The following is a 27,980-nucleotide window of genomic DNA, read 5'->3' on the forward strand; positions in this document are numbered from 1 at the left end:
ATGGGGAAGATCCATCTGATTAAAACACACGAGAGCTGAGTGAAAAAGTCATTTTAAAGACAATTTATTCCATCCTTTAGCTCTGTCTCACCCCATCCTTCACACAGCTGGGAAGGGCTTATGGATGTTTTTTATTCCATTTTAATTCCTTTTTTTGGTAGAAAAATACACGTGCAAATAATATACACTTCACTGCTGAGCTTCTTTTCATGTTGGGAAAAAAGGATGATAATAAAGAAACAAAGCAGGATCTGGGAAAGACCTGAGTGGAGATAGACACAGGGATGCCATAGGGATGGGATGCTCCAGGATGCAGGTCCTGGTGCTGAGCTGCCTGATATCCGTGGTCCAGCACATCTTCTCCATCAAATAGGTGCACATTAGGCCTCTCTGAAAGTCCCTTACCCCAACAGAAACCATTCTCTGGTAACACTGCCCACACTGGGAAATGGCCAAGAGGAAGCCAGTGCTGGATCCAATTCTTCATATGAGACCCAGCATGGAGCAGATCCCCAGCCCCAGCAGCAAGGAAAGCCCAGCTCAGGCAAAACCATCATTCTCATGGAAGAAAATGACACCAGAAACAGTGAAAAAGCCCTGTTCTGCTGTTTATCTGACGGGATACAGCCAACAGCATGGGGGAAAATGGACTGAGGATTGCTTGGAACCTGGACTTGTGTTTCAGGACAGTATTTTGGGGGTGAGACTGCATGATGGACCCTTGGCTGCTTGGAACGGGGGTTTATTGGCCCCATGGACTGAGCTGACCAGGTCCCATCTGAACAGGGACGTGCCCTGTGGAGGGGAACAGCAATGTCCCCGTGTGCCCAGCCTCCCTGCAAACCCTGTGCCAAGGAAAAAGCAGATACACTGCATACCAGGTAGCTGCCATCACTGGAGCAGAATAGATGTGCTTAAGACAGAGCTATTTCAGGTTTGATCGATGGAGCAAAGGGGCTGGGGAAGGCGAGGGCAGCGAGATGCCGGCTGGGGAAAGAGGGTGATTAATCTCATAACGTGGCTGCTTTGGGAGGCCAGGAGGCTTTGGGAAACACCATAAGCCCATGGCAGCCGTGATGCTGAGGATGCAGCAGGAACGGGTACAGAGGGAATCTGCCTTGGCACTGTTTTGCTATCTCCTCCCAAGCATCTTCCATGAGTGCTCCTCTCCCAGCAATCCTGCCCAAGGCCATGGTTTTTCTCCTGCTGATCCAGGCTAATGATACGGAGCAAACTGCACTTTCTCTCTGCCCACAGGTACAAAACCACACATGCGGTGCAAGGAAATTGTCCCAAGGGAAAGATTTCTCCCCAGCTCCCAAGGAGCCTTATACAGAGGAAGGCAGCAGCACTCTGCCAGCCCCATCTCTGCTCCCAGCAAGCCCCCGCACCGCCCATGCCCCCAGGCAGTGGTGACATCCTGGGTGCACAACCCAGCCTGTTGCCCTGACCCAGATGCCTGCTGCATCCCATTGCCATCCCCAGCAGCCAGATCCTGCATTGCCAGGACAAACCCATGTGGTGAGAACACCCAGTGCCTCACTATGGAGGGAGATGGGTCAAACTGGAAGCTCCTTTCCCAGGGGAATTGGCTTCCCTTGGTGGCTGCATATGGCCCCAGGGGCTGGATGTGGTCCCTGCCATCACCTCCCATAGCCCTGGTCCAGCTCCAGCCTCCATGCAGATGCCAGTAGGGAAAGGCAACAGGAGGGTCGAAGCCTGGGATTCCTTTGGATTTACCACCATCCACAGCAGCCTGGGGAAGGCACCGAGCAGTGAACACGTTTGGCAGCTCTGCTGCTGTCATGCCATGGAACACCCCGGACCACTGGCAGCATCCCATGGTGGGGCTGGAGACCCTCAATCCAGCTCCCGCAAACACACCTGGAGCCTGCAGCAGTCACTCTCTCTTTGCATTTGTTTGGGTTTGGTTTTGCTTTTTTACTCACAAAATACACTTTTGGGGCTGTCTACTCTGAAAACAGATGCGAGGGGGCTCTGGCGAGGGGCAGGGGGGCTGTTTAGCTCCTATTTCTACGTGCTGCCTTGGTGCAGCGCTAAGGGTTGGTGGATGATCATGCAGGTTTTATTGCAGCTTGTGTGTGTGATTTCTCAAAGCAGCACAGCTTCGGTTACAGGTATATCCCCAAAGGTGGGTTTCTTTCCCCATCTTGCCTGCTCCAACCGCAGCGCGATGGCCAGGCAGCTATTCGGTAGCCATCTGCTCAATGTGGTCACTGAGCAGCTTGAATTGCTCTGTGGAGGAGAGAGAAAACGGTGCTAGGAGGGTGCTGAAGCATCCCACCCAGGTAGGAGGGCTCCATCCCTCTGGAATCCCATGGAAGGGGTGTGCATCCTCCCCTACCTTCATCCAAGTTGCCGATAGTCGCCTGCTTCTTCAGGAAGTCACTGCAGAGCTTCTTGTTCAGGCCGAACGCCAGCATGTTGTGGATGAAGGTGCTGAGGAAGGACAGAGATGATCTTGGTGAGGGAAGGGCCAGGCTGCCTTTTTTTCCCCCACCTTTCTCTTTGCCCCTGCACCCCCTTGTACCAGGCACTGGGATGATGCTCAGCTATGGGAAAGCATGCCAAGAGACACTGCAGTGTTGAGATTTCAATTTAAGAGATAGGAGCAGGTCCTAAGGAAAAGCACCAAGCATCCTCTGCACCATAAGGGATGTCCCCAATGATGGAACACCTATGATGTGCCCCCCCATCAATAGCCCATGCCCTGCTCACCCCAGCTGCCCGAAGGTGATGTTCTCATTAAAGCGGAGGCTGTCATCACGCTCCTCCTGCGTCATGTGGCACCACTTCTCCCTGCAAGGCACAAACCCGTCTGGCACCATCATCGCCCCAGAACCCCCTGCCTGCATCCCCCCGCCCCAGGACACAGAGAACACCAAGACCCCTTGGCATGTGGGGTGCAGGATGGGCTCCCACAGCTGCATCCATCCGCAGGTCTCTTGCTCTGGGGCAAAGAAAGAGATGTCGCAGGAGAAAGTCATCTTCAAGCTTGGCTTGCTCCTGAAGGTTAAGAGCTAGGAGGAGCATTGGCCTCTCAGCACAGAGCTTGCATCTCTCATCTTCAGTGCCATCGCTTTGGCACGGGGGATGAGTGAGGAAGCAGGGGGTCTGCGGTGCATGCTGAAGGCCCCCCAGCCCAGGAGGGGTACCACGAGGGCACCAGGCACCTCTCCCCCATCTGCAGTGGGGCTCCAACACCCCAAACCCCAAGCAAGCCATTCCCCAAACATACCTGCCCCTCCGACAGCACAAGGAGCTCCCGTTCTCTTTCCTATGACCCCACTCAAGGGCCAAAGTGCCAACATCACAGTGCAGCCCTGAAGACTCCCTGGCTCTACTCCACCTCCCAAGCAAATGCAACTGCAGCATTGCCTTAAAGGAAAGGGGTTTATGTGCTCTAGATGTTGGCAACCAACTCTAGGTGGTGAAACGACTCCCAATCCAGGTGTCCCACTTGTGGGGACTTTGGGAATAAAGCCCATGTCATGGAATGTCACTGTGTTGCTGTGCTCAGGTGGTGGCAGCAGGGGCTCAGTGCATGCACACCAGGTGAAGCCAGCCCCATCCCGAGAGGTTACAGGCAAGGATAAGAGGAGGAAAAGCAAGGAAAAACAGGGATAGGTAGAAGAAAAATAGCTCTATGGAGGAGAAGGAAGAGGAGAACACCAGGAGCGCATCACACGCTTACAGCTCGCACTAGCTCGCCAGCACACCAAGCGGGATGGGAGGAGCTGCGCTGGGTGAAAACAGCAGTTGGGATGAAGGGTGTCTCACAGTGCATTCAGGGGGCTGAGCTCAGCCCCAGAGCGTGTTTGTGTTGCTGAAAGTGGAGAAGGATGAGCGCCCATCCAGGCTGACCCCATGGACGTGAGGCTGTCCTCACCCCAATCAGCCCAGCCCATGCGGAAGGTGCTGAGCCGAGCCTCAGGGAGAGAGCTGCTGCTATTCACAGGGCTCTGGAAACTTGTATGGTATATTTAGAAGTATTTAAAGAAGAAAAAAGAGGTGTAATTTCTTCCAGATAAAGCTCACAATAGCAAATGAAAACCACATCCAAATCTGGAGGCTGCAAAGAAAGGAGAAGAATCAAATTAAGGGGGCTTTGAAATCTGGAAGCGAAACTTCACAGACCTCACTGGCCCACTTACAGAAGCAGCATGTTTGTAACAATTTTTTTCCTGCCTTTTTATGTTTTTGAGGGAGGAAGGAGGAGAAAAAAAAACATTATCAAAGAAAAATCTGGCTTGTTATTCGGGAGTAACATGCCTGGGAAGGGGGGAAGCTCACATGTGGCTCTACTCAAGCCCTTTGATCTTCATACTAGCACAATGGGGGAGGCACAGGGGTGTGTAAGCCCACGGTGTGCTAACACCTTGCCTGTATTTTGGTGTACCCAGGAATGTCTTGCCATGGGCAGACAATGGGGAGAACTGTGCCTGTAAGATGTGGCTTCATCCACTTGGCATCACTCGTCTTTCAGCAACAGCATTTCACCCCACACAGCCGACCTGAGCAATGCTTTATCTGAGCAGTATTCCAGTTATCCATTTGCTGGTGCATGCCTTAGCCACGTGGGAGATTTACTGCCAAGCTTCAAAGAACCCTCATCCTCTTGCTAATGCCATCACTTGCAGTGATTTGCTCCGAGATTGACTACCCCATGCTCCAGCAAGAGAGCCATGGCTCTCCCCCTGCCCCAATCCCAACTCAGAACACCAATGGATGTGGCTGCATTTGAGCATTTTCAGTTGGCAAAGGACCCTCAGCACCTCTATGTGGCAGCAGAAGCCAGGAGCAAGCAGGAAAGACAGGAGAGGGGGATGCTTTCTCCACGAAGAGACTCAGTTCATGTCCAAAACCTGCCTGGGGAGCTGTTCCCAGCGTAAGCCCTTGGCTACCCCATCAGTGAGCATCTGATTCCCATAGCAAAATACTACAGCTTGAAACTGGTCAAGTTTCCTTATAAAAGGCCACATTAAAAAGGCCCTTTTCAGTGGGTGATGCACATGGAGTCGAATCTCTGGTGGCCGTTCCTCCTCAATGGAGAAAGGGCCTTTCAGAGCCCCCCTGAAACACGTTACCCCCCTCCCCAGGGCAGGGTTTGGACCTGAAGTGAGCATTGGCCTCTGGACTCTAACGCACTGAAGTAGAGGGACAGACACACCTCTTCTCCTCTTCCTCCCCAGTGTTCCCTCTGGAGCGGCAGCAGAAACAGGGCCGACAAGAGTGGTGCGTGAAAGATCATGCAAGATACAGGGATGGAGGGGAAAGGAGGGAAGAAGAGACAGAAGGAAGGTTGTTAGAGGCAGAGAGAGGAAAGAGAGAGAAAAAGAGGTTTAGTTCTGGTTCCTTCCCCCATCCCCTGCCCTCCCCACCGACAGGAGCAAAAACCTCCCCTGCTTTACTGCAGCCCCAGAGGATGCAGCCCTAACACCACAGAGATGCCCTGACCACCCCATTGAAATGGTCACAGCCCTGTCACCACGGGCCATCCAGACACCTTCTGTGGCCAAGCAGCACCCCTGGTGTTCCAAACCCATTCCATGGGACACCAGCCCTCACCAACCAGCTCCTCCTGCCAGGGTTTTTAATCCTCAGTCCAACAAGCGGCATCCGTTTGCCCAGTGGCATCCATTATCCTCTCCAGAGGACTGAGGGGGGATCACTACCACCTTCCAACCCCCACTGAGATACTCAGAGCACTCCAAAGGTGCAGCTCTTGAAGCTCATTAGTTAGGTGGGCTTGTTTCTGCAGCAGAAGCAGACTCAGCCATCAGTTTAATTGAGAAAGGCACTCGGAGCAGAGAGCAGCTGCCGGTGGCGTATGTCCTTGTGAGACACTTGCTGCTGCTAATTTGGGGCTTAATCAAAGCAAATGCAGTTATGGTTACATTAACTGTTCAATAGGTTCTCTCGGTGGCTTGCTTGGGATGAAAAGAAAGGCTATAAAGGAGAAAACAGAGATTGATCGGCACGCTCAGCCTAGCAGAGCAACCCATGGTGTGAGGCAGGGCTGCTGTGGCTTAGCTCAGGTTGTCGGGGGGACGCAGGAGGGCTGGCTGCTCAGAAAATGGGCTGTTCAAGTGCTCTCAGCCTGAGAGCTCGAAGCCTCAAAGCACTGCACAGACACGCAGCAAGGGGGAAACTGCAGTCGAGAGAGGAGTGAATTGCTCAAGTCCTCCTGGCAGCTCCATAATGGAGCAAGAGATGGACATGAGCCTGGTGAGCATCTCACCCACCCTTGCACCCTGTAGGGTTCCCATGCCCAGGCACCCAGATGCTCCCAGCACACAGCCATCTTCCCAAATAAGCAGCCCCTTCCCTTTACAGAGTTTGTTCCCATCCTACAGCTCTCAGGGGTGATGCTGACATCTCCAGCTCCCATCCCTGCTGGTTGCCTGGTGTTGGTCCTCATGCTGTGCTGGCAGAGCATGTCCACAGCTCCCATAGGGATAGCTGGTACCCAGAGCATCCCTTCCCTATTGCTGCACTAAGCATCTTTCCCCATACCTGCTTGCAAACCAAGCACTGACAGCCTGAACCCAGCTGGGTTTTCTGGGCACACCTCTAGGGCTTTGTCCTTGCAAAACTGGTGCAAAATGAGCAAGAAAACCTTCATGCACCTAAATCCCTAGGAGGATGCACCCCACAGCCCAGTAGTCCCACGGGTTTGCCATCAGGGGCAGAAAGCAAATTGTTTCCCCATGGCTGGTGATGCTTAGGACCATTGGGAATGCTGTGAGGCTGGAGGGGACACAGCATCTCCTTTTCTGATGGGAACACATCCTACCTGGTGGTGGGGGACCGCTTCCTGCGCTCGCAGTGCACAGCGTCGAAGAAGGCAGCATTCCAAAACCGCAGGTTGTGCCTGCAGGGAGGGAGGGAGATGCTGGGAATGGCCACTCCCCATCTCCCATCTCTCCTATGCCTCCAGGTCCCCCCAGGGCCAAGCTCTCCCACTTCCCAAGAGCCAGGAGATGATTCAAGGGGGTCTAAAGCAAGTCTGGTGGATTTGGTCCATTTCTGGACCAGCTCCTTGAGTGGCTGCAAACACACTCTCGCTGGCACAAGAGGTGTGCAAAAGCCATCAATGTCCTCTTTTAGGGGCAGCAGCAGCTTAAAAGCACTCATAAACATATGGAGAAGGTGTGGACAAGGAAGAGTAATCCCCTCCCCAGGGAGAACAACACTGGCCAGGACCCAGCTCGCTGCAGGCAGGCTTTACCAGATGGGCTGCTGCTTGAGGTGCATGTACAGGTAGATCTTCTCTCCTTTCTTCTCCTCCTCTGGGCTCTGCACGGAAACTGTGGGGACACAGTTATATACCAAGGTCTGGATGGCTCCCACCGTCCCACCCATGGGCAGAGTACGTGACCCCCTTCCAGCTTGGTGCCTAAGCAGCTGTGATGGCATGGTCTGCAAACCCAATACTCATCCCCAACACATCCACAGCAACAAGAACAGGAGTTTTGGCTGCCCTTTGTGGGTAGGTATAAGCTCTGACCAAAGCATGGATGTCCCAGAAGGATACTTGAGGGACTGGAACACTGATGGGTAGCACGCATAGCCACTGAGGGGAAACTGGTGCAACACGAAAGCTCAGGGGCAGTGGATGCCCAAACCTCTGCAAGCTCTGCCACTGGGGACAAGATGCCACAAGATGTCCTGTGGGATAAGAGCTGTGATTGCTCCAAAGCAAGGAGCTGTGAAGGCTCCTTTAGAGCAATTCTCTAAGGGCTCAGAGAAGATAGTATCTTCCTGCCCTTCTCCTGGCCCCACAGGTCCAGCAATGCATGGTCATGGTTATCTCATACTACCTCCAACCCTTGTTCCTTCACTGGGGATGCCATGACCAGCAGCACTGGCTCTACTCACCCGTCTTCTTCAGCTTCTCCTTTGGTTTGTCCTCCCCTTCACTGTGGCACAGAAATCAGTGTCAGCTCCCAAAAAACCCGTCCCCATGACAGGATATATGGTAAAGCCCTGCCCACACCAGAAAGGGGATCACCCTCACTGAAAGCCCCCCTATTTCCACGCCACTGTCCCCCAAGGCCGGAAAAGTGGCTAAGGGACTGTGTTGTCCATCCCAGTCAAACCCAATACAGAGGTGATGCAGAAGATCACAAAGCAACAGCACCACCTCCTAGAACCATACATTTCCACCCCCAAGGGACATAGGACTCCCATACTATGTGATACCCAATGACCAAAGTACAAAGCATGGGACCAACCCCCTTCCCATGGCCATGATAACTCCTGCTTCATGGTGACCCTGCGCCCAGGAGGTTTCTGCCTTGGTGCCTGCCTCATCCCACCCAACAGAGAGGTACCCACTCGCTCTTTTTGCTGGTAGGACCCTTCAGTTTGGTCTCCAGGCCCCCGAAGAAGCCCTTGACGTTCTCTGTCTTGGCTGATGTGGTTTTCAGCAGCCGCTCCGCGACGTCCTTCTTCTCTGCCAGCCAGCTATTTGCTGACTTCAGGTACGAGTCGATGCTGCCCATGGGCTTCTCCTTGGCCTCCAAGGGCAGTGTGTGGGTCTTGCCTGTGGGCAACACATCAGGAGCTCAGCTGGACGCATGGTCCTGAGTGCTGTTAGCTCCTGGGGGACCTGCTCCCAGCACAGGCCGGACCCATCCCAATTCCCATAGGTCTTTATCCTCCCCTTAGTTTTGGATAAGAAACCCGGAGTGACCACCACACACCAAGCAATAAACCAAGGTGGTTCTGGGCTGTGACATTCACAACACAGCCCCAGGGTCAGGGAATATCTGGGGATTGCCACACATAGAATCATAGAATGGTTTGGGTTGGAAAGGACCTTAAGCTCATCCAGTTCCAACCCCCTGCCATGGGGAGGGACACCTCACGCTAAACCATGTCACCCAAGGCTCTGTCCAACCTGGCCTTGAACGCTGTGAGGGATGGAGCATTCACAACCTCCCTGGGCAACCCATTCCAGTGCCTCACCACCCTCACAGTAAAGAACTTCCTCCTTATATCCAATCTAAACTTCCTCTGTTTAACTTTTAACCCATTACCCCTTGTCCTATCACTACAGTCCCTAGTGAACAGTCCGTCTCCAGCATATTCGCTACGTACCTATAGAATCCCTGTTACCCTTAACATCCCTAGCCATGAACATCCCTGAATAGAAACAATGGCAAACCAGCATCAGCATGAGCATCAGCGAGGGTCTCTGGAAGGTTTGTACTGCTTCTTGGCCATGGAGGCTCTTTTCAGCTCAGTATCAGCCAAGCTTGGGTACTCTCCATCACCCTTCCCATGCACAGGGCATGCTTCACCACCAACACAAGCAGAGCCCAAGGGTGCAGGTGCCTCTTACCCACGTAGTAGTAGGTGAAACACATGGTCATAAGGTTCTTTGCAGGGCTGAAGTCATCCATCTGGTGACACCTATCACAGAGGGATGGTTTGGTAAAGAAAGACACCCACCGGTGGCAACCCATGGGTGCTGCCTGTCGGCTTTTGGTGGTCCAACAAAGCCCCATCCCACCCCTGACTTACTCAAACAGCACAAGGGCAAAGGACTGCATCAGGCGGTAGAAGGTCTGCTCCGAGACACACTTGGAGTTGCAACGCTGCAGGCACAAAGCCCAGGGTTTAGCACAGGTAAAGCAGCAACCTCAATCCCCACCATGGCCCCCATGCAGGGAGATGGGCAGAGCCTCCCTCCCGGAGACAGGGGTTTGCCTCTTGGAATTGTTTTTGTAGGGAACAGGACATTTCTGAGTGCTGATGAGATGTCATTTTACATAAAAGAGGTGACTTCTGTTCCTACATTGCAATAAAGATGTATTTAACTGCGTCAAGATGTATTCATTCACTTCTCTATCTCCCTGTACTGAAGTTCCTCCTTTTACCCCAATTCCCACCCTTCATAAGTATCACTTTGGGGTGTTGCTGTATTTCCCTGGCTCGAGCCTCCTGGTCCAAAGCCCCAGTGCAGGGTCACTGCTCCTTTGCCCATCTCTCCCCTTACCTGGGCACTCACGTATCTTGCAAACCACTCCCTGCCCTTCCCATTCTCGCTGCTGCAGAGCTCACCAAACCTGGCCTTCTCTTCTTGGTCCAGATCCTCTCTGAAATGGGGTAGAAAGGGGGAAAAGCACTATTAAAGGTGAGGATGTGTCTGGCATTCCCTATCCAGCCAGCATGGCTCAGCTCCTCCACCTCCATCCTGGTCCTGCGATACCGGGAGAAAGCAGAGGAAAAGGAGCATCCATTTTGCCATCCTTCATCTTATGCTGCTCTTTTGTTCCTCCCTGGCAGGGGGAAAACCAAAGGCAAGGGAGAAGGGAAGAGCTAAACACAGTCCAAGCAGAAACTGAGCTCCAGAGACAAGCACTGTGCCCCAGAGCAAAAACAACCCCTGTTGCTGCTCGTCACGCTCCGTTTGCTCAATCCTGCTTGACACACCGAGCCACAGCGTTATGGAGACCACAGTGATGGGAGCTGGGGGGGATGCAGGGCTGGGGTGGGAGCCAGGGGCTGCTGCAGGACCAAGGGGCACATGGTGAGCTGCTGGTGTTGGCAGGAGCATCATTAGTGGGGAAGAAGAGTTGGAGACCATGGCATGGGAAGAACCCCAGCATGGGAAAGGGGAGAAAGGAGAGGGGTGGGAAGCTGGGGGTGAAAGGTGAGCTGGGATATGCCTAAGAAAGGGATACAGGGCAGAGCCTGCATCCTCGCCTTAGCTCTGACAACACTGGGGAGCACCAATCTGCGTTATCCAGGCACAGGGAAGGACACAAACCAGAGTGGGAGAGCACCCAGACCCCATCCCATGGGATGTCCCTTAGCAGCCCTCTCAGGCCCCATTCACTTACCCGCCAGTGAAGATCTTCTCCACGTAGTGCCGCATGAACTCCCTGCGCTCGGCCATCTCCTCATCCCGAGCCGACTCGGTGCTCTGGCTGGAGGAGAAGGACTCGTTGGATGAGGAGCGGTGGTACCTGCCCCAGTGCTGGGGGGAGTCACCCATGTCATTCTCGCTGTCTGCAGACTCGGTGGCGTCGCTCTCCTCCCCAGCCACATCCCCCGTGTCCCCCTGGTGCCCGTTGTCACTGGGGGCTGAGGGCTCTGAAGGGATGCAGGCGGGTGTTTCGGTGTCGAAGTCGATGAGATTCCCTACAGGCACGTCTGGGGGGGCCTCCATGGCTCTCCCAAGGGATGTGGTGGTGGTGAGGGGCACTCGGTCCTGGTCCTGTTGTCCTCACTGGGGTGTTGAGGCCATTGCTAGCGGGATGCTTGGCAGGATGGGCTGGCTAAGGCAGGCAGGTCCTTCTGTGCATGGACAGGTTACTGCCGGGCATCTGAAAGACAAGGGGAGGACAAGAGTGAGGACAGGGCCCAGGGGAGCCTCCACCATGGACCTTAGGCAAGGAGATCACAGGCCACCACCTACTATGTCCCCAGGATGCCCATCAGCAGCATGGAGAGACAGGACAGGGATGCCCTGATCAGACAGAGCTGGCTGCTCTCCATCAGCCATGTGAATAAGCAAACCCATGCAGTGCTTGCGTGCTTTCTGCACTGCTCAAGAGGGTTTTTTATCCGTTAGCCCAGAAAAGAGACAATTTGAGCCCAAGCTCCATATGCCACGTTTGGGATGTGACATCTCGCAGCCTGACAGGCAGAACTGGGCCAGCGTGAGCCAGCAGCTGGCAAGCACACTGGTGATTTTCCATGGCAGCCCTAAAGCATCATCCTCTCCTCTTCCATCCCCTCCGCTCTTGGGTCTGCCTGACCCCATTTGTAAATGGGTCCTGGATGGAGCATCCCAGTGTTGAACATGCACCGACTCGAACTGGGAGCGGAAAGGGGATGCTGAACGCAACAGAGACTGTCACGGAGTGCAGGTGTAGGGCTTTGGGCTGTGATTAGATTAATTTTGTCACCCAAGCCACATTGTAAAAATCCTGCAAAGCATTCCAGGCAGTACTGCATCAGTTGCTGTGCAGCAAAAGGAGCTGCCCTGAAGCTGCCTCTTCATCAGAGTCACTCATGTCCTCAGCGAGCATGTTTGTGCCCCAGGAGGTGGAAGTGATATACCTTCTGAGAAGTGAGCTTGGTACAAGCATCCCCACTGCAGCAGCTGGGCATGGGGTCAGCGCGGGGCAAGGGAACGCAGCACAGGAGCAGGGACAGCAGCACGTCAAAGCAGTGACATCCCCATGGCAGCACCACAGCAGCACTGCCATTGCGTCTGCTGCCTTCGAGGACACAGGCAACCACCCCCAGAGCAAAAGCAACCCCAGATTTCCTTCAGCTCAAAGAGTAACATAACCCAAAGGGCCAATGTGCTGCCCATCAGACAGGAGTTCAAAATAGAACACATCTGAAGTGTTTCACCAAGCTCGGAGGCTAGGAAAATAACCCATCTGTGGCAGGAGGAGCAGCATTCCCAGCAGTGCCCTCCTCCTCCTCCTGCTTCCCACTGCCACTTGGGGTGAGTGGGGTCCTGGGACCCACAGGACAGAGAGGGAAGCACTCACATGCACCCACACTGAGCAGTCAGCCCCCTGCTCTACACCCTCCCTCACACTGAACCCTGCTCATCCCCCTGCACGCACCTAAACCAGGATCCTGGGAGAGCTGTGAGGATGCTGCTGCAGTCAGTGAGCCAACGGGAGCAGAAGCTACTGGGAGGAGAGGAGCAGCCAAGAGGCTGCGGCACAGGAGGGACTGGCCTGGTGCCCACAGGGAGCCAGCCAGCTGCAGCACAGCTCAGCCCCCTGGGCAGTGTGACCCTGTCCACCCATCCACCATCCACCCATCCCTCATCCACTTATCCATCCCTCCACCCATCCACCCATCCATGCACCCATCCATCCATCCATCCATCCATCCATCCATCCATTCATCCATCCATCCATTCATCTCTCATCCATCCAACCCCCCATCCATTCACTCCTCCATCCACCCATCCGTTCATCCACCCATCAACCCATCCACCTACCATCCACCCATTCACCCATCCATCCACCCATTCACCCATCCATCCACCCATTCACCCATCCATCCATCCATCCATCCATCCATCCATCCATCCATCCATCCATCCACCCACACATCCATCCATCCATCCATCCATCCATCCATCCATCCATCCATCCATCCATCCACCATCTATACATCCATCCACCCATCCATCCATCCATCCATCCATCCATCCATCCGTCCATCCACCATCTATACATCCATCCACCCGTCCACCCATCCATCCATCCATCCATCCATCCATCCATCCATCCATCCACCATCCATCCACCCATCCATCCATCCATGCATCCAGCCAGCCAGCCACCCATCCCCAGCCCTTCCCACTCCCAAGGCAGCTGCAAGGTGCCTCTTTGCACCCATGGAGCAGCAGCACAAGCTCATTTCTGACCATCGCAGGCTCTATTTTAAGAGAAAGAGGCCAGGATGCATGTGATGGGCTTTCACACAGCTGTGCCTCTCTCCCTGAGTTGCTCATCCCCTGTGCACTGCGATCAGGAGCAGGCCTGGAAGCAGGAGGCAGCACATCTGCAAACCGAGCTGTCAGAGCTCTTTGAGCAGATTTTCTCCATTCAACACTGAGTGGAAGGGAATTGGTGGGGACAACGAATCCATCTGACCATCCATGCATGGATGTGGCACTGAACAAAGTCTGGTGCAAAAGACTTTGTGCAGGCACAGTCCCAGATTCCTCTTATCATGTACATCCTGTAAAGAAATAGCAGGAATTCCTCTACCAGGTGAGCAGCCCTGTATCCTTATGAGTATCCATCCCAATCAGATTTGCTCCCACTAGGTCACCTGGGGAGACAACAGTGTTTCTGCCCAGGTACTTTGCAGAGTGCCAAGCCCTGTGCGTGCCTGAACAAAGGGCTTTGCAGAATCTGCTCCAAGCAACACATTGCTTAGGAGCAAAACACAGCCAAGATTAGGGAATTCCAGCTCTAGAAAACAAGTGTAAATGAAGACAGATCTCTTGGCATCACCTCTGGCTCTGGGCAGGTCTGTCCTGTCCCAGAAACCCAGCACCAGCACAGCAGCAGCTCAGGGGGAAACCAGCCACTTCCAGGACTGTATTTATCCAGACACCACCAGAAAGGAACCAGATGTGCTGGGGAAATGCTGGCTCCTTCTCTGCTTGAGCCCATGCCTGTACCCAGGAGGGCAGAGAAGCATCCCCAAGCTCTCTGCCAGATGTGCACAGCAGGCAGATGGCACCGCTGCTGACCAGGCTCTGCCCGTCCCCATCCCCTCCAGGCAGCAGTTCAGGGTCTAAGGGCACACAGCAACGTGCAAGAGCTCACACACAACACTGCCCAAATGCATTGACCTTCTCCATATACACACATCCCACAACCCTACGAGAGAGAAGGACTTGGGGTGCAGGCTGAGCCAGACCCCAGGGCTTGCAGTGGGTATAAGGAGCATTGCAAGCCAAGCAGAAACCTGGCCAGGGCTGCAGGCAGCATTGCTAAGTGCATTTCTGACCACAAAGGGTTTAAGCACTCGCTGACCAGCTCTCAATGAAGTCCTGCCCTCGAAGGAAGGCCACAAAACGAGATCCAAGTGCTCCAAGTTTGCTGGGTTCTCAGCACAGAGCCTAGAAGAGCTTCAAAACCAAACCAAGCCTCAACCTCAGCCCTGTACCCAACCCCACAACCCAGTTGTTGCTCCAATGGAACAAATACAGGAAAGGGATGGCCAAAAATACAAACCAAGAGCCCCAGGTCCTGCGTTCTGAGCACTCAGCTCCATCAGCACATCCCAGCACAAGCCAGACACAGCTCAGAGCATCCTGCTCCTGGCTTGCCATTACTGGGTCAAGCTTGAGAGTGAATGAGGGCTGTGCAATAAAAGGGACTTTTTGGCTGCTTGGGAGCCTTACCACAGTATCACAAGCTTCAGCATCATTTGGGTCCTGCAGTTCATGGGCTGACTTTAACCACGAGGCTAAACCAGACAGACAAGATAGCACGTAGCTGACTACAGGCTTTCTCACGAGCAAGCATCTTCTAGTGCATCTGTATTCCCTATGGACATTTGGAGTACAACAAATCCACGTCTTCCCACTGGAGACGCCAGCGCAGGAATACTGTCAATGAAGAAAGAGTTGGCTGGAGCCATGCATGGAAATGATGCAGGAAACCTGTGGTACCCCGGAACTTTGGAAAAGGCCTGATTTTAACTAAAAAACATGGGGTGTTAAAACCTGGTGCCAGGAGAGGAATGAGTGAGGAGCTGGGATGCAAAGCAATGGAGCTGGGGATGAGGTAGGACCTTTTTCTGCTCTGTTTCAGAGGAATGTCAGGAGGATCTCTGCCATCATCCTCCCATTTGGTCCCACAGCATCCTCTCCAGGGAACAGGACCACTCAGTGTGCTGTTGAATTCCTTTTTCCCCTTGCAAAACCTGAGGATATGACACAGAGGGGCAAAAACTCACCCCCAAAGCCTCACTGAGTGATGCTGAAGTGGTACTCACGGGATCTAGACCAGAGAACAGCAATGATAAAGGACATGACACAGCCCATCTTCAAGCACAGCCTTTGGGGAGTCCTCTGTGCCCATATGCAGCAGCCAGCACCGGTGCAAGCAATGTACTGAGGTGTGATGATCTCCCCAGGGCAATAGCTTTGACTGAGATGAGCGGCCTGGCCAAGGTGACATGGCAAACCCAAAACTGTCCCTCCCACCAGCATCACAGACCCCATCATCCCACCCAAACCCAGCAGCAGCCCTGGTCCCTGCAGTACCAGCTCTGTCACCATACCAGTAGTGTGTCGCTGTGCCATGGGGTACATCCCATCAGGCAAGGGGATTCCAGGATGAGGTGCTTTCCCAGCATCCCTAAACCCTGTGTGGTTCCCCCTTGGGGTTTGTTACAGGTGTGATGGGTGCTGAGGCCAGGTTTGCTGCAGGACCTCAGCAGTTCACAGCTGGGAAGTGGGATGCAATCCCAGTTTGATGTGATGGAAATCCCAGTGTGGAGCAGGATTCAGCCAGTCTGTGCCTCGTTGCTCCCCAGCCCACTCAGTCACCAGAGATGGATGACAAACTCCACTAATTCTTGTTACCAGCTCAGGCTGTGGGTGCATCATGTATAATGACACTGCTCGAACCCACACTCGCATCTGCCTCCTACGCAGAGATGGTGCTGCAGCCTGGAGCCTTCAGGGGTGATTAAATACTGTAATTAAAATGAAGGAACCTCTGCCTATTCGCATAGCTGCAGCATTGCACCCTCCAGTCCCTCTGCTCACTGGGATGCGCACAGACACTTAGTGCAATGGCTTCCCTGTGGACATCCAGCCCATTTGCATCCCCACCAGAGATACTGCTTCAGGGAAGGAGAAAAGACACAATGAAGTCTTGCAGGACATACCCCATGTCTCCATTTCCCAGCCATGTCAGGGGACATGTGCTTCCTAACCTGCAGGAAGGGGGATGATGCACTGCTACCTCCTCCCACCGACTGTTCTGCTGCCCTGGGGGGGATGCAGCCTGGATGCAGGGGATGACACGGGGAGTCACTGCTGCTGGTGTGACAGCAAAGAGCCGTTGCTCAGTACTGGCACATTTCCATGCTGCAGCTCACCACAGAGCTCCTCTTGTCCCATCCTCCCTGTGCACAGGGAGTGCATCCAGATCCCGGCAAGGAGACCGTGCAGTCACCCTCCTCCATTGCATCCATGGGTCTGTGCTGGCACAGCACCTCAGCACCAGTGGGAAGTGCCCCGGTGGGCGCTGGGCCAGCCTGGCCGGGCCCTGCAAAGGCACCCTGGACAAAGCTTTGTTTCTGCCAAAGAAAACTCCCTGTGCTCTAAGGGAACGGCCTGTTTCCTCATGGGGAACTGGTCAGTCTTGTTCCCTGCTGTCCCTCCTGCAGTGTGAACACCTGGGCAGCTGGGTCATGGCTGAGGGATGCTGACCCCTTGAGTGCCAGATCCCTCAAACCACCCTGAAAACAGAAGCACAGCACCTATCCATCTTCCCAAAGTGCTCCATAAGCACCTGAATGCCCAAACCTCCTTGTTTAAACGGGCCCTGAAATTCCCCCTCTGTGAGCCTGCTTGTCCCCATGCGGACCTGCTCTGCTCCCTGTGTGGCAGCCAGGACATGCTCCTTGTTCTATCGGGATTCAAGCTGCATCCTCCTCAAGGCACAGCCGTGTTATCCTGATGTTGCTCAGCCACTCACAGGCAGAGAAGTTACAGCCTCTGCAACTTAATAAAAGTAATACCCAGGATGCTAGGCCTCAGCATCAGTCCGTGATGCTGGTCACAAGCAGGACCCTTTGCCTCCCCAAGCCAGCATTAACCCACATGGATAGCTCTACAGACCCAGCTCGTTCAGCCTTAATAACAGAGCTGTTTCAAGACAATCTGAAGCCCCGCACCTTGCCCTGCTTTGCAAAGAGCCCTTTTTTCCCTGCTGCCATCAGACACCATCTGGCAGCTCCCCATTTGCCTGGACTTCAGAAGGGAATTAAATATCTCTTGAACAGACCTGTGCTGTGTAAGACCAGCTTTTGTGCCGAGCAGCAGCTTCTCCTTTAACACTTGCCAAGCAGCATAGCTTTCATTGCCCCCCCCCCTCCCTTGCCATGCACACGCATCTCCAGGGAGCCCTGAAACTGGAGCTGTTTATTCTGCAATTCCAGCATTCATCCAGCTTCACATCGGAATGCTGAGGGGCCAGCCTGTATGTTGGTCATGAGCTTCCCTTCCCCAGACACGCTCAGCCCTGTATTCCCATGGGAAACACTGCCTCCATGGTTAAAGATGCAGCCTTTTGATGAAGGAGCGCAGGGAACGCATCCTACCCCAGGAGGATGAATGCATCCAACCCACAGGCTGATCTTACAGCAAAGTCCAAGTCCTCCCTGCAGGAGATGGGGAAAGAGAACGGGTTAAACCTCAGCGGGGGGGGGGCCATGCACAGCGGGCCTGTCCTCACGCAGGGTCACAGCGGAGTCCGTTCGGATGCTGCCCTCCCTTCCTACCCTCGCCGTTACCTGCACGCAGGGCCCTCCTCGCACCGTTGTCAGCGGCATCCGTCGGGGCCGTACCCCCGTGTCGGGCGCACCGGGAGCCCGGCGGCTCGGGGCCGGTGCGGTCGCTCCCTGCGGAGCTCAGGCGCATCGCGGGTACCCACGCAGCACGCACGGCTGCGCGCAGAGCGCTGCCGCTCCGCCTCGGAGCAGCGGGATGGGAAGCGGCTCATTGTGTAATTCCCACACAGTTTTCACGCCCGGGAGAGCTCCTTTCCCCTTGCCACAGCGCTTGTGCGGCGGGATGCCCGCACCGACCTCATCACCCGCCACCCCCAAATCAGCCTGCGCGAGCCATTCCATGAAGCCACATTCGGGGTGCTCCCCAGCAAGAGTTTGTCATCCCTTTCCATCACTTTTAGCTGGTATTTAAGCCCCCCCCCCCCCCCATCACTCTGAGCCCTGCAGACTGGGTTACCTGCTCCGCTCCTCCCCATAATAAGGCACTCCAGGAACAGAAAGTGCGAGTTTTGATCAGGGGGAGGAAAAAGCCCCAGTGGGGAGGAGAAACCGGGTGAGGGCAGCTGGTGCAGTTGACAGGACAAGGGCAGTGCTTCAGTGAGTTATGGCTCACCTGGAGGGTGGTGCTGCCAGAGCCTGGCTTCTCCCCTGGCACCGTTAGGGAAAAGGATCCAGGAGTTCCATGGCAAGAGATGGGAGAGAGAAGAAGGGCAATCCCCCTGTGAGGGATGTCCCAGAGGGGGTGTTGCATGCCTGGGTGGCAGCTTTGGGGTGCTCACAGTGATGGGGAGTCTCTGATGTGAAGGGAAGCAGTAGAGGAGGCCACTAACCCCTCCACCTTCTGCCAGGCCCTGTTAGGGCATTCAGCCCTCCCAAAAGGACCTTTGTCACTTGGACAGCCACTGTTTGCATTAATCCCATGGGCTCTCTCTCCAAAGTGGGGTGCTTTGGGGAAGCTCCAGCCTCCCCAGCTCTGCTGCCTTACCCATGACAATGAGGGGAGGCTGGAAACCCTCTGTGTCAGCACTGCATCCCTGGTCCTGCTTATGCTCCCTGCTCCAGCATCACCCCAACTCAGAGCAGAGCCTCTTTTCATACTCCTGTATCCAAGCATCACTATGGGCAAAGAGGCAGTGATCCCTTGACCCAGCACACCCCACAGGACCAGCAGCAACAGCCAGCCCTGTTCTGCTACCCATGGGGAGCAAAAAACAGGCTTGGTTGCAACAACAGCATCTTCTCCCCTAGGAGATGTCATGGGGAGATGGTCCAAGAGCAGCAAATTGCATGAACCCAAGGAAATATTGCTGGGACTGCAGCATCCCTGGCAACGCCTGTCCAAACCCAGCTGCTGCTGCACAAGGGCACTCTAGGGAGAGAGTCGAAAGCCTCCACATGCCTTTTTAGTCTTTTCAAGCTACACAGGAGATGGGTGAGTCACTCCTGCCATGGAGCATCCTCATCTGGAGAGCTCAGATGCTGCCAGTTAATGTGGAACTGCTCAATGCCCCTTTCAACCCTGTGCAGAGGGGATGCTGCCCGCCCCACACTCACATCATCATCAGCCCACGGAGGAAGCAACGCATTTGTGACACAAAGTTTGAGCTCAGCAGAAATACAAGAGCGTTACTAATTGCCTGTCTGCTGAGGGTGATTATTATAATTAAGCCAGGCTTCAGAAATGGCAAATGACATGTGAAAACACACCCCAGATCCAGATTTTATATACCACCACAATGAGGGGTTTGCTGCCTTCACCTTGGTTGGGCTTTCATGTGGATGCCCAATCATTAAAGCACAACTTGAAGGTCGTAGGTTGGGTTTTTATCTGTTGCTGCTGTTGTTGACCTGGGTTTTGCACTGGAGCATGGGAGATGGAAACCCCTGGAGCACACATGCTCCTGGCACTGAATAGAACCCAGTCTCCAGCACTAGGATGGGAGATGGGCATTTTTGTGCCTGCTCCATCTGGTTTGGTAGCCCAGGAATGGTTCTCCTGATTGAAGAAAGGGGAGACCCCAGCATGCCAGGAGAGCATCCACCATGGGACTTGGCCATGGCACACTGCCTGCCCTGGAAGCAGCCAAGGACCAGGGCAGCCCATCTCCATCTCCATCTCCTGGAGTTGTGGACCCACCTGCACCCATATGAAACATAGACTGGTTTGGGTTGGAAGGGACCTTAAGATCCCCCAGTTACGATCCCCCTCCCCTCACGTTAGACCCTGTCACCCAAGGCTCTGTACAGCCTGGCATTGAACACTGCCAGGGATGGAGCATTCACCACTTCTTTGGTCACCCTATGCCAGCACCTCAGTATCCTCACAGTAAAGAACTTATTTGTTATAGCTAACCTCAACTTCACCTGTTCAAGTTTGAACCCATCACCCCTTGTCCTATCACTGCAGTCCCTAATGAAGAGTCCCTCCCCAGCATCCCTATAGCCCCCCTTCAGATGCTGAAAGGCTGCTCTGAGGTCTCCACACAGCCTTCTCTTCTCAGGCTGAACAGCCCCAGCGTTCTCAGCCTGTCTCCATACAGGAGGTGCTCCAGGCCCTGATCATCCTCGTAGCCTCTTCTGGATCCTCCTGACCCCCCTCTGGACGTATGAGGACATATGAGGTGTTCAAGACTTCCCAAACAGCTTGTGGAAACGTCTCCATGGAGGTTTCCCCCCTAAAACACCCTCATAGCGCAACAACCCCTCTCCCCATCTCCATCCTCAGCCAGAAGCCATCTCCCATTGCTCCCCACACTTCCAGCCTCATCCACCCTCCAGCATCCACCTCCCTCCATGGTGTGTTTACAGGCAGCCTGTGAGCATACACAGACGATGATGCCCAGCTGCCTCACCGGCACATTGAGAGCTGCCTCTGCCCCCGGACTGACGTGGGTATTCATCACTGCATCCCTCTCTTCACAGACAAAAGGCTCCGGGGGTGGCTGTGTCTGTCGCACACGATAAGTGGCCTATTTTCCTTCCCTGATCCCAACACGGCACGACTCCAGCAGTAGGCGGGCGCCGTGAGACAGCCAAGCTCACATCTGCCTTGTGGTTCTCCAGCACCAGGAGGGAGGAATCGGTGCTGAGCAGAGGGTGACATCCCTCCCAGCAGGCAGCTGCAAGGGGAAGCACCTCTTCTGTGGAAGTTACTAAAGAATTGGGCAACGTTTTGCTTCACACCCTTGAGCAAAAGGCAGCCCAGGAGAGCAGGGCTGGGCATGAGGCAGAGGGGAAGGCAGCGACAGCTCCGGAAGGGAGATGGGGTTTCAAAGACTGAAGGATGTGATGCAAAATCCTACTGTAAAGAATGGAGCGGAGCCAGAGCAGGGAGAAATGAGGTAAAAACACTGAGAAAAGGCCCAAAGCCCAGCTCCTGCATAGAAACACCATGGGGTCAGCCTGTAGGTTGAGCCCCACAGAAGAGGGCAGCCCCTTTGTTGCAGCCTAGGCAAGGCCATGCCCATGAGCGCAGCAAAAGCACATGGATCAGGACAGGGACACCAAGGCACTTCCACACCACAGAGCCACATGCATAATGATGGATTAACTCACAGTAAAAGACCCACAACAATATAAAACCATCCAAACCATAACGGGTACTCACCCTCTGCGATCTCATGGGTAAGGGACTTGGCTCAGACTCACAAGACAAGGAAGATGTCAGATTCCTGATGCTTATTTAGCCGTGCTCTTCCATTCCCTCCCTCCCTTGGCCACCCAACAGCATCTCCCCTGTGCCCAGCCCTGCTGCTCACTGAGCCCTCAAAGCCAGCACCCCAACGCGAGCACGCAACGCAACAGCGTGTTGCAACACCAAGTATAGTTGTGACACGGCTGCTAAAAACCTAAATAAGCTGCTCTCCCAGTCTGTCCCTCTGCAAATCCGTCCTAATCCAATCTGGTTTATGGCATTAAGCTGGAGCCTCCCATACCGAGCACCCCTTTTGGCACAACGGTTGGGAAAATCCTCTCGTTTCCTTATTCCTGGTTGAATCTCTAATGCAGAGGTCACCGAAGCTTCCTTTTCCTTGCTTAGGAAAGGGACTAACGACAGGGATCTGAGTGCGCTCCCAGCTTTACACGTTGCTGGCACATCACATCCATGGCACAACAGTGGCTCAGGCATGGGAGACCTCCCTTTGCGCCGGCTGTAAACGCGCCGGATGCAACCAAGCACCTTCCCCTTTGCTGGGTGTTTAAAACACAGGGCTTTCTCCACCTTAACCAGACACAGCAGAATAACCATGGAGGTGGGATCCCTGTGCTGACTTCCAGCTTTCCCAGTAAATCACAGCTGGGATCCAGGTGATGAAATGAACCCCAAACTACAGGGATTTGGTGCACACCAACTAACCCCAGAGCACACGCTCCTCACCTCGGTTCTGGTGATGCTCTGCCCTCCATGAGACCACCCCATGGCTGGACCTACGTCAGGGTGACACGGCTGCATCATCAGCCACCCCTTTACCTCCTGCAGAGCAGAGGAGAGCAGCCAAAGACACACACCTCCTTGATGCTAAGTTCTTCAGGGAGGAAAAACCCTCTCCATGACTCCCTGGGGTCCTCTCAGCAAACATCTGCCACAGCACGAGCTCGGCAAGGCAGGCGGGCATCAGCGAGATAGGACCAAGGTGTTGTAATTACCCTCAGTCATCTGGGAAGCTATTGCCATGGGAAAGGAAAGCAGCAGAACCTATTTACAGCCCCTTTCCCATTGAGACGCAGGTGGCTGGGCTGACACGAGCCTGAGCAACAGGAGCGGGGCTGCTCCCCCTCTGCTTTCCCTGCACACACCCGGATCACGTTTGGCTCCATCCAATACTTAATGCAGAAATAGCTGGGGCCCATGTGGGTGTTGCTGGCACCATTGCTGGCTGCACTGAGAGGCAAGAGCTCCAGCTGCACCTGCAGGTTAAACAGTCCCCCCCCGAGCGCTGTTCTTTGTCCTTCCCCTTCCCTGTAAACCAGCCCATGGGAGCAGGGCAAACCGCACAGGGAGCGCTGGCAGCAGCGCAGCTGGGAGGAACAAAGGTGGTTTTGATCCCTCCTGCCCGTGCGAGGCACCCGGGATGGGCAAGGAGCAAACAGGAGTGATGGGAGCGCAAAGGGGCAGCTCAGCTCTGTGCCAGCAGTGCCGCAGGGCTGCAGTGGCGATGGGGACATCAATGGGGAGGCAGTGGGGACATGCTGTGAGGTGGCTCCCTAAGGAGCAGAAGGGGCCTCAGTGTGGTGGATAGAAACATGGAATGGCTTGGGTTGGAAGGGACCTTAAGATCATCCAGTCCCAACCACCTGCCATGGGCAGGGACACCTCACACTAAACCATGGATGGTACCCAAACTCTGTCTAACCTGGCCTTGAACACCACCAGGGATGGAGCTTTCACAGCTTCCCTGGGCAACCCATTCCAGTGCCTCACCACCCTCACAGTAAAGAACTTCCTCCTTATATCCAACCTGAACTTCCCCTGTTTCAGTCTGAACCCATCACCTCAGCTTGTGCGAATTCCAGGTCTCAGGAAAGGTGGTGTGCGCAGATTGATGCTGGGAAGAACCCCATGGTGCCTCCACCAGCCTCCCCAGGACATGCTGCTTGCTGACACCTGCATTGCCTGCAAACACTGCTCCTGTGTTTTATGTCCCCTCTCCCTTCCCTTGCTCAGTGGCTAGAAAGGATGACAAGCCATGGTTAAATATCACCCTAAACCCAGGCACGGCGGGGTCCTCCACTGTCACCCCACACAAGGGATGGAGGAGCTTGTGGCAGCCCTATGGTCCTCAGGGTGTTCAGACGTGAGCAGCTGAGTGGATGCTCAGGAGATGCTGGTAGCTGCAGCACCAAAGGGAAGGTCACCAGCAAGGTGATGCAGATGACTTGAGCTCCATAACATGAATGCTCAGGGCACAACATGCTGCCAAAGGAACGAATGCTGTTTTCCTGCTTGTATCCCAACATCCTGACAAAGATGCAGATTCCTAAGCAGGCCAGCTCACCCATCCTCTGCTTAGGTGTAACCTCCCCACAGACCACCCTGCTTTCCCAGTTGTCATTCCCAAGGGGTGGCTGATTTAACTGTAACATCACCAGCATCCTCTGCAACCCTCACTGTGCTGCCTGCAGCACCAGCCACCACCATCAGCCTTCCCAACCAGCAGCACTTGGTACCCAGCATCAAGCAGGCAGGGACAAGGGAGGATGAAAGACCCGTTGCATTTCCAAACAGGAAATCACTCCATTCCCCAGGGAATCCCGTCCCTAATTGTTTTGCATTAAGAGCTTCCAAATTCATGAGCGTGATAACCAGAAAGAGGAGAAAAGCAATTAAATTAGCTCTAGGAGCCATGAAAAGCAGCCTTGCAATGCAGCAATGGGATGGGATGTGACGCCAGTTAGACGGTGCCACTCACACCAGTGTCTATGCAAACCAAACTCATTTCACATGCACCCACCGAAGCTGCTTCCCCAGCAGAGCCCATCACGCTCTTTTGGAGCGCTTTGTGCCATATAATTTCCTTTCCAGTTACAACAGCCAGCAGTGACTCCCGGCTCTCTGTTTGTGTAAAGCTCTATCACATGCCGGATAACAGCCCAACAAGGAATTTATAAATACAGGCAGTAATTGTCACTCCAGCCATCTGTTAACATGGAGAGCCAGGCAGCGGCGCGGCGGAGGTGGAAACACAGGGAAAAGCATCGCAGTGGTGCCATGGATGACAGGGAGCCAGGGAGATGCTGTGATCTGGGATCTGCGCTGGGATCACTGGCCATTGGTCCTGTGGCTCATCCTGCTCACCATCCAGAAAACCTACATGGTCCCCAAACGACATCAGATTTGCCAGCTTTCCCCATCCCACACTTTCTCTTGCCATGTGGGATGCAGACCCAGCAGACTCCATCCTGGCTTTGGGATACAGCCATGCCGCAGGGGGATGCCCACCCTCTGGGAGCCCCAGCCTGCTCCCCATGGTGCTCCAAGCACCAGTTTGACTTTTACCTTCACCCCACGGGTGCTGGGTGATGGGGATGCTCCTTCCAACAGGCAGGAAGCAGCTGGTAGAAGGTGATGCTCTGTGTGCCCCAGTGATCTTGATATGGCCCGGACACAGCCTGATGCTACAGGGATAGCCCTGCAAGCATTTACTGGTGCTTAATGCTTATTTAAAGCTACAACTACCAACATAAAGGGAGCCAGTGACGCATCGGGTGCTTTTCCCCCTCCCTGGGTGCCGCCCCACTGCAGACGTGCCCAAGAGCCGCAATGGGAGCTCCGGAAGGGACCGCGTGCCAAAATGCAGCCCAGGGCAGGACTGGAAAGACCTGTTGCTGCTGCCGGAGCCACGAGGGCACGGGGCTGGGAGGGGAGGTGTGGCAGAGGCCAACGAAGCCTGTGCTACCGCCACCAGCACTTGGGAAAGGGCTGGAGCAATGGAAGCAAGCAGGGGTGAATGGATGCATCCCATAGTCCAGAGTGAGCCCAAACACATGTAGACCCTTGGGAGGCTGTGCCTGCGAATGGAATACAGTGATTTAATTCTGCCCTGGGCCTGCAGGGCCCTGACCCATGCCCAGTGCTCAGGTCTAACCCAAATCTGATATCCAGAGTCAGTGGGATGACCTGATGCAGCCGCTCTGGTGCCATGGTCCCCATCTCCCATTGCTTCAAATGCAGCACAAAGCACTGACAAACCAACCAGGGAAAAAAAGGAAAAAAAAAAACCACAAACCAACCCAGAAAATAGAGGAAAAGAAAACCCCAGAAAACAGCAAAAAAGCCCCAGAAAACAGAAAAAAAAAAAGCAGCAGGTTTATTTCTCCCTGACATCTAATAATGTTTATCACCCTCCGAGCAGCAGTTTCCCACTCCAAGAGCCAGCAGCAGGGCTGATCCTCCTCCAGGCTGGAAGCAGTTTAAAGCCTGGCATCTCCCCATCTCCCGCCCTCCACCACCAGTGAGAAGACCAAAAAGGTTCAAAAGGCACAAAACAGAAGGAAACTCCATGGGAAGCAACAGCCCTGGATTCTGGGGCCGGGCTGGCTCCTATAGAGTTCACTGCAAACCCTGCATCCCTGCTGCTCCCAGCTTCGTCCCGCAGGATTCCTTGGGCTCTGTGGTTGTTTTCCAGCTCTGAGCTCATACAAAAGGTGCTGGGGCCACAGCAGAGCATCCAACCCACTGGATGAGGTAGTTACTAGGCTAGGGGGAGAGCTGCTGACAACTTGCAGGAGGCAAAAGGAGAAGTTAATGGTGCTGCAATTCCCACTGCCTCTGTCATTAGGAAAAGAAAATGCATTCGAGCATCCTCACTCGAATGCGCAATGTAATTTGTTTCAAGTTTAATATCATTTTCTTTCCTGGAGATGGGCTGAAGCTGGGGAAAGTCTTTGGTTTTATCAGCCGTGCTGCAGGGCAGATGCAAGGAAAAGGAAAGGATTTGCAGAGTTTTATAAAGGGGGAAAACTCATTTAAACCTGCGCAGGGTGGCTGCTGCAAGAGGCAACCGGCCACTGAACTACTACAGACGCTATCACCCTGAGCAGTGTGCTCATAAACCAGCTCAAATTAGCTCAGTATTTAACACAGGTTGTTAATGGAGGGTGCGGGTTTTCTCCTGCCCACCAAACTAAAGCTGCCTGTTGCCACCATGCTCCCGCACGAGGCAGTGGCATCGCCTCACCTGAAAGCACCGGTTTTTGGGGCAGAACAGGAGGAAAGGGGGAATCCCGGTTTATCTGCGGTTTAATCCTCTCCTGGAGACCTGGGCTTTGCACAGAGAGGTTGGGATTTTCCCCCGCCTGCCTCATGCCGTTTCCTCCTTGGGGCCTCTTGTTTGTACAGGCGGCTGCAAACGTTTCCTCCTCCTGGCGCCACGGAACAACACTGCTCTAGGGGGGGAGCATCCTGGAGCATCCGCATCCATGACCCACCCCGAGCCCATAAACCACCACGAACTAAAGCATCAGATCTGCACACACCCCCCCAAGAAAAAGGAAAGAAAAGCAGCAGAGCTCCCCTGCACCTTCTCCTTCTGGCTTTTAACCCAAGAGCACAGCAGGGCCACCAGCCTTGTGCTATGTAATATAAATCAGGTTTCCTGGCACTGCTGGAATAGAGAAATGATAAAATACAGACCTGGTGGTCCCACGGCAGCGGAATCGACAGGCTTTTTCTCTCCAGGCCTGGAACAAGGAAGAGATAAACCACGCTTGCTCCAGAGCACAGGCAAACAACCGCTTATCACCACGTTAGCAGCCTCAAGGCTATTGCACGGCTGCAGGAAAAGTATTATTCCTCCCCGCTCGCGGTAAAGTTTCTATTTTGGGCCCCTCCGTCACGCAGAGCTGCAGCCTCAATCCATGCTGGGCTGGGAAAGCAGCCAGCCATGCAGCCCCCAGGGACCCCTGCAAAGCCCGTTTCCTCCAACGCTGCCAAACTCACCAGCAAAGGGATAAACTTTGGGTGAACCGGAGGTAGTTTTTTTGTTAGAGCGGCCGATTCCCGTCAGTTCGCCTTGGTTTGGGTGTTTTTTGTGTTGTTTATTCACTTTGAGTGGTTTATTTCCTAGGAGATGTCCTCAATGCACCACCCTGCAGCCGGCCCTTTGCGGCGTTGCCATTGCCAGCACAGATTTGCAGGGGGAGTTAAATCAGGGCGGTTGAAACGCATCCACCTGCAGATGCCGAAGGGCATTGAGTGCTGCGAGCCCGGGCTGGCTGTGGCAGGGAGGCAGCTCTGCCCTTGCTGCTGATGGAGAGCCTGCCCTGGAGAGCAGGCATCAGTTTGGGGGTGGTTTGATGCTGTGGAGGGTCCAGCCAGGGATACCAGAGGGTTTGGGGCTGGGGCTGGTGCACTGAGGGATGCTCGCCTGGCTCATGGGGGAGAGAGAATCACAGAATGGTTTGTGTTGGAATAGACCTTAAAG

General features: G+C 54.3%; 2 protein-coding genes across 5 annotated transcripts in view; both read right to left on the minus strand.

Annotated features, from left to right (window-relative positions):
- IRF8 (interferon regulatory factor 8) overlaps positions 1-8,460 on the minus strand; it is a 209,455-nt gene extending 200,995 nt beyond the window's left edge. The window contains exon 1 of the mRNA XM_062618370.1: positions 8,457-8,460. The gene's annotated coding sequence lies outside the window, so the exon portion shown is untranslated. The remainder of the gene's footprint in view (positions 1-8,456) is intronic.
- Positions 51-27,902, minus strand: KIAA0513 (KIAA0513 ortholog). Of its 4 annotated transcripts, none has more exons than XM_062618372.1 (13): positions 27,191-27,902; positions 10,875-11,360; positions 10,028-10,127; positions 9,553-9,626; positions 9,371-9,441; positions 8,362-8,569; positions 7,903-7,943; positions 7,253-7,331; positions 6,818-6,895; positions 5,192-5,221; positions 2,740-2,820; positions 2,366-2,460; positions 51-2,256 (listed from the first exon to the last, which is right to left on the minus strand). In XM_062618372.1, the coding sequence occupies exons 2-13, from the start codon at positions 11,201-11,203 to the stop codon at positions 2,207-2,209; spliced, it is 1,236 nt and encodes a 411-aa protein (XP_062474356.1). In that variant the 5' UTR covers positions 11,204-11,360; positions 27,191-27,902; the 3' UTR covers positions 51-2,206. The 4 variants fall into 4 exon arrangements, with proteins under 4 accessions (XP_062474356.1, XP_062474355.1, XP_062474357.1 ...); XM_062618371.1 differs by lacking the exon at positions 27,191-27,902 and adding an exon at positions 18,061-18,330; XM_062618373.1 differs by lacking the exons at positions 5,192-5,221; positions 27,191-27,902 and adding an exon at positions 18,061-18,331.
- Between the last annotated feature and the right edge of the window lie 78 nt (positions 27,903-27,980).

The sequence above is a fragment of the Pezoporus occidentalis genome, unplaced genomic scaffold, assembly GCF_034315485.1.
Source record: "Pezoporus occidentalis ecotype Australia unplaced genomic scaffold, CSIRO_AGI_Poc_V1 ctg20, whole genome shotgun sequence".
Taxonomy (NCBI): Eukaryota; Metazoa; Chordata; class Aves; order Psittaciformes; family Psittacidae; genus Pezoporus; species Pezoporus occidentalis.